Source organism: Mytilus californianus, unplaced genomic scaffold (assembly GCF_021869535.1).
Source record: "Mytilus californianus isolate M0D057914Y unplaced genomic scaffold, xbMytCali1.0.p SCAF_1, whole genome shotgun sequence".
NCBI classification, from domain to species: Eukaryota; Metazoa; Mollusca; class Bivalvia; order Mytilida; family Mytilidae; genus Mytilus; species Mytilus californianus.
Window position 1 is genome coordinate 107985381 of NW_026262581.1, and position 17453 is coordinate 108002833.

General features: G+C 32.1%; 1 protein-coding gene across 1 annotated transcript; it reads right to left on the minus strand.

The window, feature by feature from the left end:
* Positions 1 to 200: 200 nt before the first annotated feature.
* LOC127729575 (alpha-L-fucosidase-like) lies at positions 201 to 17053 on the minus strand. The gene is made up of 8 exons (XM_052237397.1): positions 16250 to 17053; positions 14895 to 15001; positions 14602 to 14729; positions 13301 to 13434; positions 11962 to 12059; positions 10739 to 10871; positions 5829 to 5999; positions 201 to 4077 (listed from the first exon to the last, which is right to left on the minus strand). Exons 1-8 carry the CDS (start codon positions 16852 to 16854, stop codon positions 3819 to 3821), a joined length of 1635 nt encoding a protein of 544 aa, XP_052093357.1. The 5' UTR covers positions 16855 to 17053; the 3' UTR covers positions 201 to 3818.
* Between the last annotated feature and the right edge of the window lie 400 nt (positions 17054 to 17453).

Genomic DNA, 17453 nt, shown 5'->3' on the forward strand with positions numbered 1-17453 from the left:
TCTGTAACTAGATTTGTACTGCACATCCATGTTCTACTCTTATATACACGTATTACCATTACCTCTCATTTACATGCACTTGTAATTTGAGCAAAGAACTTATGTTGGAGAAAAATCAAAAGTTATCATGCTATCACACATCAATATTGCAATCTTTTTTTTATACGTTAAATAATGTCAGTTGATAATAACTCATAAAGAAAGATTTGATACATTTTGTTATTTTAACCCATTATTATAATTTAAAAAAAACGCAAAATATAACAACTGCATGATTTTTTTTCCCTCACATAAAACCATGTGAATGGCAGAACTTTTTTAGAGTACATCCAAGACATTATGTAGTTGCAATATCAACGATTATATTGACAAATCTTTGATTGTCCGAGAAACCATACCACTAACAGACATTTGACAAAAATAAAACTAAATCATGCCAAATAACAAACACAAACAGATTGATTGTTCCTTACTGAACGTCAAATATTAAATGCAACAAATATCGATAAAAAATATCAAACGAATGTTAAATTTAAGTCGTCCTGGTGTAGGGGTATGCATCGTGGGTCTATATGCTAAAGGTCTTGAGTTCGAATCCCAGTATACACACTTGATTTTTTCTACATAAATTTTGATAGTTAGTCTTTTTCGTATAAATATTTCTGAGCTACCTTCTAAAATAATTAATGCAGAGCTCTTCAAAATTGACAAAGAACATTCAGAAAAGAACGATTTGAAATATGTTCAATCTATGTACAGAGAAACTGCCGGTCCCAAGCCCGGATAGAGGAGGAATGAAGTCAATTATTTATTTGATATATAATGTAAAAATAAATAATTTCACAAAATTGGTGCAATTAGATGATTTTTTTATTGGCGCAAATGATACCTATAGTTTTTAAAATGAAGTGGCGCAGAAGTAGCATTGGCGCAAATAAGTTGTGGTGCAAATGAGTTCTTTTTTGGCGCAAAAAGATATCGCCCAAATCATTTAAAATGTCATTTCATAAATAGATTTTTATGTGGTTTATACATATATATACTTTATCATCAAAATTAATATATAGAAAAAATAAAATTAAAAAGGAGATACCAAGGGGACATTCAAAACTCATTAAGCGAAAATTAATTGACAACGCCATGACAAAAATATAAATAAATATATAAATATAATATAGATTATTGCATGTAAATAATCAGCTTTTAAAACAAATGAAAATGTTTAATATGGTTAATCTCATTTTTTTAACAGTGAACAGCCTATTAATTTTAAGGCCATCTGAAATGTCTGAACATACATACAGCAAGTCTCATTATTGTAAGTTGCTTTTTCAGATCATTTATATTGCAGATGATCATATATGTGTCTTATTTCAAACCCCGACTAGTGAAAATGTAGACGTTTGGCGATTCCAGTAAAAATGCAATTTCTAAGAATTGACCCATGTCAGTTTAAACTCTTGGATATCGTAATACAACATTGTAATAACGATTTTTTATGTGTGCATGACTAAAAAATAAGGCAATTACTGGCTAAAACAAACATATGTAAATTAAAAATTATTCCAACACAAGTTTACATAGTTTACTACTGTATATGCAAAAAGTATTCTTCTCTAGTTAATATAAACAAAATATATGACTATGTCACCAAACTTGCAGTAAATAGAAATAAATTAGATCATAAAAACACATATTAACCAAACCCACAATACTCAAACAATACGTTATGAACATACTTATGAATGCACATTTACTGATAAAACGATGAAAAGTAACATAAAAGACATCGTTTTATTTTTTTTTAAAATAATTTCAATGATTATTTAGACTGTGCTAATCATTTGTCAATCGATATTTCAAATAACAGACACATTAATGCCGAGAAAGACAGGCACCACGATTTAGCATGCAGTATCATAATTTCCCATGGTTGAATATTCAGTACAAGTCTATCTAAATCGTCTTGATTCAACCGTTTGTCATGTGTATTTCTAGCATCATGCATAATTCTGTCTGCACTACTACTGTAAAACTGAATCATCAGAATTACAATTTATATCACGTCTGCAAAGGATATAACATTGCAGTCGCTTTAAAATTGCAATAAGTGGTTATTTCTCAAAGTAACATATATATCGCTATAATTCAGCCTATTATAATTTTGTTTTGAGATTCGAAAGCAGTGTAAATTATGTTTTGATATCACACAGAGTGCATTGAACAAACCAATCAGTAATAATAAAATTTCCAGAAATTCGTATGACTTCATACGAAGTTTTTAACGTAGGGATTACATTTTTAATTATATGTATTAAAACCTAATGTTTTGAGTTTATTTACATTTTAGCAAAATTTAAATACTTATAAATTTAATATTACAATAGAAAAACGAACACCTTTCTACAAACGAGTAAAAATAACAAAAAAAGATTCATGTCTATAAAGAGTTCATAGTTCATTCTTACCAACAAAAAAAAACGATTACAATATTTTAATAAATAAAAGCAACTGTCATGAAAAAAACTTATCAAAGATGCCATGCTTATAAGACACTGGTCAGTCTGACTACATTAGGACACGCAGATACATTTCCACATGTTTAAAGCAGAAATTGACTGTGAACTAGAAAGTCCTTTTTGCATGTTTTACTTGCTTAACGTTGTGCATGTTCAGGACAAGAAACCAGTAACAACTAATACAATGGTAGGCCGATCGGAATGAAAGGCGAGACACTTGATGAATTTTTACTGAAAATGAGGGTATTTTTTATAGGAATAGGAATTTAGCCTTGCAATAGGGCACCTCAAAGAGTTGATACAAGGGTTCTTTATCGTGCAGAAAGCGTTGCACTCTCTCTGCACGAGGCAAAGTATTTAACGTCCCTTTTCCAACCGGACGTGTATGCGTATTTATACACCCCACACAGCCGTCATACTTTAGTTAGGGTTTTACTGATCTTTCATTTGCTGCAAGACGAATCACCTGATTCCGTCATATGTTTCCAATTTATGCAAAAGCAACCCGAGAGTATATTAATTAGCTTCACACACTTACTAAATCGACATTAATTATACACGAGGCAAGTGTGCTTGTAGAAAACAGTAATTTGCAAATGTAGTTTAACTGAAAAAGTAGTTGACATCATATATTATATATGTGAATAATTCAAAGAAATCAGAAAGTGAAAATAAAATATTTAAGAATTGAATGCTTCTTTTTGTAATTTTATTGGGGGTGTAAAAGCTTTGACCGAGAATATTTTGTATGAAGTGCGGTAAACAGCAACATGCATTTCAAAAAAGAGGAGGACGATACCGGCTTCAAAACTGATTAGTCGAAGAAAAAATTACAATGCCATGGCAAAAAAACAAAATAGATCAAAATGACAAAAAAATCCACAAAACACTACATAGAAAACCAAACACTGGACAACACGAACACCACCAAAACACTACATAGAAAACCAAACACTGGACAACACGAACACCACCAAAACACTACATAGAAAACCAAACACTGGACAACACGAACACTACCAGCAGTGTTTAAGAAGATCCTGTCGAAATCAGATAATGGCAAATCTATATTATTTTAAATGCATAAAATAGAAGCTGCCTGATGTATTATAGACATAACATTTTTTTATTTGCACATCAGAAGAAAAAAAAATATCCACATTAAAGAGCTACTGTCTTCAAAAAACATTTTCATTTTTATTTATGTATTTTGTCACAATTATAGACAGTATCCCTTTAAATGAAGAATAAGAAAAATCATGTATATAACATAAAAAAAGTTTGGCATCCTTATCAAAACTAAGAATTTGTAAGGCCTGACATTTTAAAAACCCATGCCCATTTACAAGGCATTTCTTTATATGGTATAAATGGAATGTCAATATGTATTCCTCCAGAGGGATCAGCAGTCCATTTCATTGGTGTGTTATAACCAAGCAGAGTAACATTTGTATTATCTCCAGTAATAGGCCCAGCTAACTGTAGCTTGTTATTATGTGGCCACTTTAATGCAATAGCATAAACCGATACGTTATCGTCAATGGTACGCCTGGTGTACCTACAATAAAATCGCAAATAAGTATTCCAATATTAATATTAAAATGTATGTTCAAAAAAAATATTTGTCACTTTTAAAAATTTTAGTTACGTTATATTTAAAAAAAATTGTTATCAGATGTAAAACATTTTGTAAAAGTTAGAAAAGAATAATTCATTGGTGATGTGAAACAAAATAATAGCAGCGTTACGTCTCAATACTAATCTAAAGCAAGAGTATGTGTCATATGGTCCTATGACTTAATGCCACACTTGCACTATCACTTTTCCATGTTCAGAAAACTGTGGCATCTTGGTCAAAACCCTAATTTGGCATATATCAAACAGTTCACTTAATGATAAGCATACGATCTAAGTTTCAAGTTGATGTGACCACAAACTATTTTCAACAAAAACTTTAACCTAACTTACACCAAAACCAAAACTTTAACCTAACTTAAACCAAAACTTTAACCTGGAACGGTACAATCGATGCGGGGCATACAACCTAGGATTTATAAAATTGAAGTACGATATTAAAAATTAAAAATACAATATTTCTTGTCACAAGAAATAAAATAGATACGTCTTTATATTTTTTTCTCGCATAGTATTAGTTTACGTTATCATACATGACAATTGTTGAGCCAAACAATCTTAGTATTTGAATATAGTACTCATTTGATTCTCAAAATAGGGAATCATTTACTATGATTGGACACAATCGATTACGATGGTTATATTTTTTACAGCATTTTCTTTTTTGGAAACATCGTATTCACCGAACTTTTTATGTAACAAATATCAACATCATGGCGGCTTACATGTTTTAATTCAACTCTAGATGCATCCGCAATAAAAAAAAAGTATGAAATCAACCTCGCTATGTGTGCATACTGGGTACCCGTAAAGGTATATTTCAAAACAAATGCTACAACAGTTCGGGATTAAACGTTCTGTTTTTAGTTTATTGGACTAATTTACACACCAACCTTATATCAGAGTACTAGGAAAACTATACGAAAACGAAAAGTTTGTGAGTGAACAATTGTTTGTTGGTCCAATAAACTCCAGAAAAATGAATTTAATCCAATATAAATTTATATTTTACAAGGAAAGTTTTTATTGGAAAAACATACTGACAATTTATACGACCGTATGTACATATGTATAAGCTTAGCCTTGTATTTCCATAGCACATGTGAAATTTTCCGTATTTATTAAAGACTATGTATGATCTTTGATGATTTTTAACAACCACTAGGTCGATGCCACTGCTGTTGGACGTTTTTTGGACGCGGGTATCACCAGCCCAGTAGTCGGCACTTTTGTGCTTGACATGACATATCATTGATATATTCATTTCCTGTAAATTAACTGTGTACGAAATGTTGAATTATTCGAAACGCCGAGGTTTTTCTACCCCAAGGCTTGCATTGCATAAGCCGTATTTGGCACAACTTTTCGGAATTTTTGGTTTTTAAATCTCTTAAGCTTTGTGATTTGTTTGACCTTCCAAATGTTTTAGTTTGCGCGCCACTAGTGAGTCTGATGCAGGTGACACGCGCTTCTAGCATACCAAATTATAAGCCTGGTCTTGATATTTATATTATTTTTTGTTTATGATACACACAAGATTTTTACTAGAACAAGAGGTTTACTTTGTTTTGCAATAGTTGTACTGAGGAAGATAGTGATATGCATCTATTTTTTTCCAATCAATGCTAATTTTTATTCATTAATATCAAGAATACTTGTATAAACGTTACATACCAAACATGTTGATTAACATCATCATTCTGGAAGTTCCACGGAACAGAAAAATAAATCGCGTCACCATTTACTTTCAACCATTCTCCCATTTGACTTAATCTTTCTAAATACACAGCAGCAATAGTGCCATCATGAGCTGGACCAATGTTTATTAAAATATTGCCACCGCAACTGAATAATGAATTATGTGAATTTTATATTGTTTTAAGGGTACCTTTTTATGTAGTTACTACCAATAAATAAAGGCAACAGTAGTATACCGGTGTTCAAATAAAAGAGGTTAATATAATGAGATTTCCTCCGTAAATATAAAGTGTGTTATAAGGTATTAGTCTACAAAGCAACATCATAGCAACGCAGAAAACCAAAAGACAACATCAGGTCAACATACAGACTAAAACAAAGGATGTATTTTGTGAGTTTGTTCAAAATGAATTCCTTTTATATTCTGAGGATGAAAAACATTTTTTGTTAGCGTGCTATTTTTATTCAGATTTATTACACGAATCAAAAAGCTAGTCATTTTTCTGATACGTAACGATCTTGATATACAAGACAAATGTGTTTTCTTAATGTCAACTTTTCAATTCAAACATTTTTAGCCAAAACTTGCATACTATGTTCTATCAAAGAAGGCATGGTGTGTATTCATATTTCTAATGCTAAAGTAGTATGAATTGTGTCATATTTTGAAAGTGTCTCATAAGTCAGTAATCCGGCTGGGAGCCCATATTTCAAAGGAAATATTTAATTTTAAATTGCATATTATGTAATTGTGTGATCATTGTGTTTTATATTGGTATGCGACTATAAAAAATTATACTGATTCTTTATTTTGTTATTCGAGAACTTATGTTATACCTATTTGCATTGGGTTTCTCATGTGCATAATGTCGATTTTATGAGTCAAGCCATTTCCAACTGATTTTTTTAGTTTATTTTTATGCTGTGTTGTTACACTTCTGTCCGAGGTTAAGGGAGGGTTGAGCGCACAAAAACATGTTAAATTACGCCACGTTCTGGGGTTTGTAATAAATACTTGTCGTAGGTTGCTTTCTGCACTTTTGTTTTAACATGAATTATCATTGATATGGTCATAATCATAAATTAACAGTTAACAAACCATTGAATATTATCGAAATACTAAGGATTTTTTAACCCCAAGATTAGATAACCGTAGCTGTATTTGGCAAAACCTTTCGTTATTTTTGGGTCCTCTATGCTCTTAAATTTTGTACTTTTATTATTTGGACTGTTCAGCTGTTTTTATTCGAGCGTCATTGATGAGTCTTTTGTAGAAGAAACGCGCGTTTGGCGTACACAATTGGAATTCTGATAACGATGAAGAGTTTATCTGCCACATTTATTTTCCATTTTGTTAGTTTATAATGAAAATCTAGTTATGGGTTTTTTATTTTGAAATGCGTCACATTTTATCATTCAAGGCCTGTTATAGTTCAATATATGGAGTGGGTTTTGCCGTGCAGTGCACTGTTGATATTAGCATCCTCGTCCTTTGGTCTCGTATGGATGGTTGTCTCATTGGAAATCGTGTCACATCTTCTTATTGATTATAAAAAATAGACAACGTATGCACGAAAAACATTAAGGTATTATTTGAATTACTTAGACATGTAAAATATATCAGAATGAATAATTGCTACTGCATTACATATAGGAAACCATGATACAATTATTCTCCTCTACAAAACTTTCTTTACTACTTATTCCGTTTTGTGTTGCCAAAACAAGATCTTTTATTAGAGCTTTCTTACAATTTGACGAAAGATACGTACGCTTGACGAATCATACGAAAGACCCGTTTGAGGGATCCTTTTTTTTACTTTTGAATTCTTTATATGTAACAATAATCAAGGCTGTCATGGGACTTATTTGGTGTTTCGCCTCACTGTTTGCACATCAAGGACCCTAACACTCATGCAACGACACATGTCAAACTTGAATTTTCATTAGACATAGGAATTTTGTGACGTACGATGTAAAAAAAATAATAAAACCATGGTGAAGGAGACAATTCTACACAATTTGCTTAACATAGACTTGTCAGTAAAAAATACACCATAACAAATTGTTCTCAACTGCATCCCCCAACCCCTAGCCCCCAAAAAAACTTCTTTGCATTTTTAACCTAAGAAAATACCAATGCAAATATAAAATACCACCGCCTAAAAAACACATTTCTCCCTAAATTGTAAATTTTGAAACCCTCCAAAATTGAAAAAAATTACACACAAAATATATTATAGGGCTTGCTTAATCATTTAGATGTCCAAATTTGTAATACATGTAAATGATCAAAACCAGATCCATAATTCTTTGATCTATGATTATAGGTCAAAGGCGAATTTAGGAGAGAGGTGCACCTGATGTGAAGCTACTAAGCAGACATATTCCTAGCCTACTATTCTAGCATTAGTCTATAATATGCACAATTAAGCCAGAGACGCTTTAACCGCAATAACTAAGTGTTTCAGTATAACTTGTTGTTTGATAATCTTTTTTGTTTTAGTCCATTTAACGTTTGTTTTGCCGTGTGGACTATAAAACGTTCATAGTGAACTATTTGCATTGATGCAGATGATCATCTATTTGTTAGTTATTGTCTCAGTTGTGTGTGAGGTTGTGCGTGTGTGTGTTGATTGTTCCTCTGGAATTGACACTGTATTTCACATATTCGTGTTCTGTGGATGCTAAATGCACCACTGATTGGTCCACACATAAAAAAAAAATGAATTCACGACGCTAAATAGAATCTGATCAAATCAGTTGTGCATTAACTGAAGATATGACTAGTTGAAAACAGACAAAAAAAAATTTTGGTAACACAAAGGCAACGACCATTTAACTTTCAAGGGGGATGGGGGTTTCGATCGCAAGTGTCGCAATATTTTCTGTTTGACCTTTAACCTTTACATAAATGGAAAAAACCTTCATCACAAAATTCTATTTTGTTTGTTTTTTTTCTTCTCCCAGATTTTTATTTTTATAAATATTTTCATTCATTGTAGTTTCTTGTAAATCTCGATGATGCACGTTTACAATTTTGCTGATGGCATACTCATTAATAAATAAATAATAATTGTAAATTTTGTCGTTAAATTTAGAGTATCATACTGCAAGAATTTCATTTGAATGTTAATGTTTAAACACTTAAAAAAAGCTTGCTTGAAGAATTCCCACGCAAATATGTGTAATCGTTGTTGACATAAGCAACGTATCTGACGTAAGTGTATATTTAACTATTTTTCTTAATTTTGAGATGTTAAATGCGTGTTTTATTTGCGATATGATGAAATTTTTAAAGATATACTTAACTCAGAAAAGAATGTCGTTTTAGCGGATAAAACATAGACTCTCAGTGTTTTTGTGGGAATGTAATGCATGCGCCCTTTATGTTCGTTCGTACCTTTCGTCAAAATGTAAGAAAGCTCTATTACAACTAAAATTTGGTATCATCGAGGTGTATCCAAGATCATCCAATGTTGCAAAAATTAGAAGTTGTTTCAACTCCCTAGCGACATGTGTTCATGGTCTTAGCTCTTTAGATACCAGAATAGTCTACTGGTCTATAATTTTAACTATTGTGTCCTATTCTCGATTGTGAAGTTTCGACTTAGTGAGAATCATTGCAGGTGATGCATGCATATCAGTAGAATATGTTGTATTTCCGAAATAGCTGGAAGCCCATAATTGATCATTATAATTTCGAAGGTCAAGAACTTGAAATCGTCAACTCTTAAATATATCTTGGAATGCTTTTACATTTCAATGGAAAATTTGTACAAACTCAAAAAAGAATTGCACAACAAGGAGCTAGAGCACTTGCATCTTTAATTAACTCAATGAAAAGAGTATTCATTAGACCAAGTCAAAAGAGTTTTTATTCAATAGTATGGGTGGATCTCTTTTGAACTATGCGTCTGGTACATGGGGATATCATCGGATCAAAGATGTAGAATCTGTTCATAATCGTTTTTTCGCCGCTTTATTCTCAACTTGGGTAAAACTGTACCAATTTCGTACTTTTGTGGAGAACTCGGGCACCTCCCGATGTGTATTTGAAGAAAATATAGAATTGTTAAACATTGGTTGCATTTAATTCATGATCAAACTAATATTGTTTACCATGTATACACAATGGTATTATTGATGCTGCTAATGGCCAAAAAAAATTGGGCATCCACTATACGAGTCCTTTAGTTTAGTTTAGGTTTGAATTACATATGCATTAACCACGATAACATAAATGTATCATTTGACTGTATTAAATCTCGTATCAACGATCATTGTTATCAAAGCTGGTATGCTAATATTAATGCTTGTGAAAAACTGTCTATCTATAAATGTTTAAATTTAGAGTTTTGTATAGAGAATTATTAACAATAGGATTTTAATAACAATATACTTACCAAATTACGTAGTGGAGGGTTAAAATTAAATTTAGAAAGTGGTCGCTATGACAATATTCCTAGAAACGACCTTATTTGTAGATGTTGTAAAATGAACAATATTGAAGATGAATATCATTTTGAGCTGATTTTCCTCTATATAGAACTCTTAGATGTATCTTTTTGCCAAAATAATTATTGTTCATGGCCAAATACACGAAAGCTATTTTTTTTTGTTACAAACTAGGTCTAAAAGCCCGAAAAAACTATGTAATTATTTAAAAGCGGCATAGAAATTAAGATCGCAAATTATCAGTTAATATGTTACAAAAATGTATGTGTTATTATATGTTATCTTTGCATTATTTAATAGTGTTCTGTACTCTGTCATATAATGTATATAGCTTGTTATTTTGCTAAAGTAATGTTATTGCTACACGTAATGCAATAAAGATTCATTCAATCTTAACATATTAAAATTAAAGTCATACCTATCATTACCTTATTGTTTCCACTATTGTCTGCAATAGTTTTTCTATAGTAAGATAATCATTAAGATTAGCTTCACGTCTGAACCCCCATGATTTTTCATCGATCGTCATACAATTTTCCCATTTTCTCTTCTGAAGAATACCTAAAAAATCATAACTATAAACCACTAAGTGATAAGGTGGACCTAAGCTAAGTGACAAGAAGACCCCTACTTATTACAAAACGATCACGGTTCCAACAAAGGACCAAAGGCACAGTAAGAAACCATTTATTATCCGAGCTTATGTTGTGCTCGATATAAAAACGTATTATACTGGTTTCTATGTTAACCAAAATCATGGTTGAACAGTAGCTTCCTACCCATTTTCCTCAATAAAATCCCAGCTTCTTTGTTTTCTTCTTACCATATAATGTTAAGTTGACTTATTGTGACTTGTAACAATTGATGAGGTTGGTTGCTCTTCTATCTTCGCAACTGATAGCAGGACTTCAGTTTTTAAAAGCACATCTGTGTCCCTCTAGTTTTGTAGTCATATAGCACATTTTACTTTAAAGTTAATATCCGTTCCAACTTTTACTAGACCCTAGTTGTCTGGCACTTTTCCCCATCTTACCTTTGATTCAACTCCCGTCATCTACTTATCTTCGTCAATTGAGTCAACTATTTCATATTCTTCTATATCTAGTTGGGAGCCTCGGTGGCCGAGTGGTCTAAGTAGGCGAACTACTGAATCAATAGCCTGTCGACACTGAGATTATGAGCTCGAATCCGGCACCTAATTCTGTCTGATGAACCGTAGGAAATGCGGTGAAACACTAACAGAAAATACAATATTCGATTAACAATGTGATGTTCTGTGTTTTTATTCTTAAATTATGTAATATATAATATGCTATAAAACCATGTGTAACCCACCATTTTCTTCAGAAAAATGCCTGTACTAAGTCATGGATATGATAGCTGTTTCCCAATCGTCCCTTTTGTTGATATACATGTAGTCTAACGTTTGATGGTGTAAGTTTTTATGGACTTCTTTCTTTTTGTATTTACCTTGAAGTACAGTATTTTTGTTCATTTTAAATATTGTATTCTAATGCTGAAATTAATCAGTTACACATAAAACAAGACAGTCTGAAAGAACACTCCGAAAATCAACACAGACTTAAAAGAACAAATCGACCCTCAAGCACCAGTAAAACTGACAAATATGTTTTTGAAAACCTTATCATACCTGGATTATATCTATCATTGCATCCAAGAAATCCTCCATGTTTACATCTTATAGACTTTCCCCATCGATCATTGGTCACCACCGTTTCTTTTACAGGACTGAAATACAGAAAAGCGTTACACTTTCATCAATACCTTCTTGATAATAATAAAAACACATGATTATTATACGTCAATGAAACAGGAAAATATTAAACAAAATGCATATGCAGATCAACCTACCGAAATGTAAAAAGTGAATGAATTTGATGGAAACTACTAAAATCTGTCATCTATACAAATGCATATAAAGGAGAAAACATAAATACATTTCAAGGCAACCACAACCGAGGTTGCTGGGAAGGAAAAATTAGCACGTGGTTGAGAAAAAAAAATGTTCAAGTACTTATCCCTTTTGTTTTAACCAAGACCAGTCGAAAAGCTAACTTAAATGAAATATAGAAGATTGTGATAGAAAAAGCCCTAAAGTCCATAATATTAAAAATAATAGCCTTTTTTTAACAAAATGGTCGTACAGTAAATCTAGTTGTTATTTTGTGTATATCTTTTGGTATAGTTTTGTAGTCGGTACAATCTTTTAAAATAAGATATACAAAAATACACTTATTCGACAAACAGAGAAATCATATAAACCATTTGAGTTTTGCTTGATAATATTTATGTTCATTTTGGAGATAAAATATACCTTCAAGTGATTGGTATTCCCTCGAGGACTAATTGTTCCCCGTTTGTTCAGATTTGACCATTTACTGTCATAAATCACAATTTATGGCAAAATTTCATTAAAGAGATCCAACCATGAAACTATCTAATTAAAAAAAAAAAAAGCAAAAAAGGACAATCATTTTCAACACCAGAATTCTGTGTGCAATTTTTTTTTCGAACTTATCATCTGTTACCCTTGAGACTTACCTTTTTAAAAGCAATTTGCATACAACGCTTCAGAGTATAAAGATTGAGACATGTTACTCCAGAACTGCATATTAAAAAACTTAAATAAAATGCATCTTGTGAATTTCTTATAGAATGTTGAAGTACACACCTTTACATTTGATACAACGCTCATACGCAGAATTTCAGAATTTGAGCACGTGTTTGACGGAGATTTCACACGTGATTGCAATGTGATTTTCGTAAGCTTTACAATCATCTTTTTGGGAAAATGCATTTTATTAAAGCTATATTATATTCTCCTTCATATCATGATAATACATGTGTTTAATTTGCACAATTGTATGTTTTGTGCAATTTTATGCAACAAGTTTTGGACAGAAATCATTTTAAGAAACGTGACACTAACTTGTACAACAATCATTTCCATTTCTTCAAATTAAACTAACCTGTCATTATAAAGCCATGCGATAAACTCAGTAGAATTCCAATAAGTATCTTCGGCTTCCCACTCGCCGTCAGACCAAATTATATCGGGTTTATAGACATTAACAAGTTCATGTAACTCCGGCAAAGTTTTCGCCTGAAATAAATAATTTCAACATAATTTTATTCACAACAAACTGACTATCATATATATTGCTAATATCGATAAATGGGGTATAGAAATATGGTTAACACTGGGCTTCTTCTGTACCGACAGTAAAACCGATGTTTAATTAGGGCCGTCCGGCTCTTCGTGATGTATATATACGCACAAAGTCCGTCGGATTGGAAACCTTAAATACTATGCCTCGTATAGGCAGAGTTACGCTCTCTGTACGTTAAAGAATCTGATAGGAACTTTTAGGGATCCGAATGTGTCTTGTTTTATGGCAAAATATCTGCCCCTGCCCAATTCTCATTTTCCGGTTGCAGTATAAATTTCCCACCCTTCATTCCGGTCGGCCTACTTTGCAGAACCTAACAATTGTATAACTTGTTAGTTTGTTCTTGTCCTGAATATTCAAAAAACAAATTTGCAACTGGGAGTTAAGCAGACTGGCAACCAATTAATCAAACGAAGGGTAAGCAGCTCCAGCTCCTACGGTAGAATTAGTCATGTTTTTCATCACAAGTACGATTAGCTTCGGTTCAGTAGCTTTATATCTAGCTATGCCATTAATATGAAAATTAGGAATAAGGTCGACAAAAAGAAAATCAAACTTAGCTCCCATGGCAACGCCGATAATGAGCTGAAAATTGTGTACTCACAGCAGTTTGGTGGCAATCAAAATGTCAAGCCTTTTGTTGATATCAAAAGTTGGGTATTCATTTTCTTACATACAGTAAGAGAAGACAAAGACTTTAAAGCATTGTTATGGTGTAAATTTCAGATAATATGAATTTTATTTTGTAAATTCAGTGGAAAAGGACAGTGATGTCCCTTAATAAAATCATCTTTGAGGAAAGAACAGAGCTTACCAAGTAATAAGCCTGTAGCAAATCAGGGAACCTCGCGAGTGGTTGTCTTTCTTTATGTATACCTTGATTGAGATTTTTTTAGATAATGTGATATTGATTATCTCTATTTGATTTACACATACATACTCAAAGACGATGTACAGCTTGACATGTGGTATGGACACTAGACTGTTGTTGATGAACGTCTTATTGGATTGCTGTGTTATATATACCATATCCATCCATTAAATTATAAACCCATATCTTCTTTTATTCGTATCATTGAAACATAAACAATCATACTTACCCTTACAAAATCTTGAGTTTTAAAATTGTTCCTTTTGTCTCTCAGATAAAGTGGATGAAACCACTCATACAAAGAATGGTACAGTCCAAATTTTAAATCTTTTTCACGTACTGCAGCACCAAGTTGACCTGGTAACCAAGAAATAAATATATAATCAAGAAAAGACTACAATAATTTAAAATGTGCCAAAAAATAACCCTAATCATCAATATCATCTTTGCTTATTTACTTACTTTTTATAATACATGTATTATAGAAAAAATAAAAAATATAAATACATATTGATTTCTTACCAACAAGATCTTTCTTTGGACCAATAGCCAATGCGTTCCAGCTGTAGGAATATGCAGATGGCCAATTGGTATACCCTTCATGATGCTTGGACGTAAGTACGACGTATCTGTAGAATAAAAGTTCATTGTTTCACATACAAGTTATTTTATAGCATCGTGTAATCATTTCAATAATAGAAACAGACTTATGCTGCTGTAATATCAAAACATTTATAAAATAACTCATCCAATAACTAACAATTATAACAAATATACTCAACGAGTGACCAAACAACACAACTGCAATTCGTCCACAAGTTAAGTATTTTCCGACATTTGGATTCTTGAATCAGTTATTCGCTTTAATTTATAGGCTTTAAATGTAAATAAAGCAGAAAATGCAAATAACTATATTTTTTCCTACGCGTTTTCCATTCGTTTTGATGCAGCGTCATTTACAAGTCTTCACAGCACCTATTCAAATTACATGATTTCTTTCACATGTGAGACTATCATTCTTTATTTGACTGTGAAATGAAAGTTTGGTACAGTGAAAAAATTGAATGCAATGTCTGATGAATTCTTTGTATTTTTTACCTCTTAGGCCCACGCCACTCAGTGTTGTCCAGTGTTACCAATATCCGTCCTTTCGTTATTCCTAAATCCAAAGTTGTCCAAATGTTTTGTCTTTATACATATAGATCAGAGTTAATTTGGTTGGCGTAACTGTGTAGGTTACAATACACCATTAGATTTTATGGGCGCAGCCATTTTATGAGCATCAACATGGTATTCAGAATTAAGAGTATAGCTAATCCTGATTGGTTGATATGTGCGCCCGTTATTTTTTGTTATTAGAGACTTCGTGCATTCTGCATTATACCAAAGGCCAAATAAATTATTTTCCTTAGCCCTAACGGAACTGAGATGTCTTTTAAACGCTAGGATGAGACACGTATTTTTATGTGCAAAATTGATAGGCATGGGAGATAAGTACAAATTACGCTAAGAAAAGCAACGCGAACCTATATTTTTTGGACCAAAAAATACTGTCCTAATAACTTTTCTTTAATTCTAGCAAGGTTTCGTTTAAAAAATCAACTTTCTAAAGTCTGTATCTCGAAAAAGGCTATCATTGTCGCCTATGGGGAAATTAATTGTTTATTTCAATCTGTAATGTTGAGTTACAAATCGAGTTCCCGTTTAGTATTAGTAGGATTTTTACGGAATTACAGATTAAGAAAATTACATTAATAACTGTATTTACAACAGTATGTAGTTGATTTTGTATCGTCCCGCCGGCGGCTGATGTAGTATATATTGGGTATGACGAAAATTGCAAACGTTTAGAATTGAAGAAATTTAAATTATCTTACTTGGCACCTGATTTCTTAAAAATATCCGCCCATTCAGTAGCATTGAAAAATTCTGCTGTAAAATCTGGTGCAAAATCGGCATAAGTGTAATTAGATCTGTAATTCTTCTTCATAAACGCTTTAGTTTCTATCTTGTGTTTTGCTTCCTTTCCTTTCCATCTCCACCAAAACCATTCAGAACCGAAACTGGGCACCGAAAACACGCCCCAGTGAATAAATATTCCTATTTTAGCTTCATCAAACCATTTTGGTAAAGGTCTTTTATCAAGTGCTTCCCAATCTGGTGGGTATCTATAACCATCTGGTGATGAACTTTCAGTAGGTTCGTTTTGCTGTGGTAGAACCTCTTGGATTATATTTTGAACATGTTGTTTAATGCCAAGAGGGTTCTGGATTACATTTTGAAAATGTTGTTTAATGTCAAATTGTTTCTTTTTTGTATTATCTACTACTTGAAAAGGATTGTCATATTCATAGCTATCAGATAATTCTGAATTTTTTCCTGATGTTAAATAACTTAACAGGAAAACGACAATAAATATACACGAAACTAGTCCTATGCACTTAACAGTAAAATCTCTTTGTCTACGGTTCATTTTATGCATCAAGCAAGAAATTATATCATCAGAATGTCATCTTAATTTGGGTATTGCACATCATACAAACCAAAGCTGTGTTTCGTCGACCGGTTAATTTTCCTCAAAAATTACCTGACGCCATTCCTTTGCTACCAGGTAAGTTTATTATGGGGTTATTATGGTTCAAGAAATGTGTGCATTCGTTGTTTACAATAGTTACTTCCCTTCAACTATTGGTTTCGATGTGTAAGTCTATTCCGGTTTGTATATATATTTTTTTAAAATTCCATAACGAATTACCAATGCCTTGCTCTTGTTGTCTTCTTACAAAAGCCTGGTTAAATAAGTGTCAAAATTGATTTCCGTTCCAACCATTCAATTCAATTCGTTAAATAAGAATGTGACAAATAAAGCAATAAAAAACAGCAAAACCCATCAATTAAAGCATACAGTGAAATATAAAATCTTAGAAAAACAGATCAAGTAAATATATCAAGAGTCCTCTGTCTAAGGGTGCTCAATGCTCTTTAACTTCAAACTTTATTTGACTTTTTTTATCTTTTTCATTCGAGCGTCACTAATGAGCCTTTTGTAGTCGAAACGCACGACTAGAGTAAATAATGTTA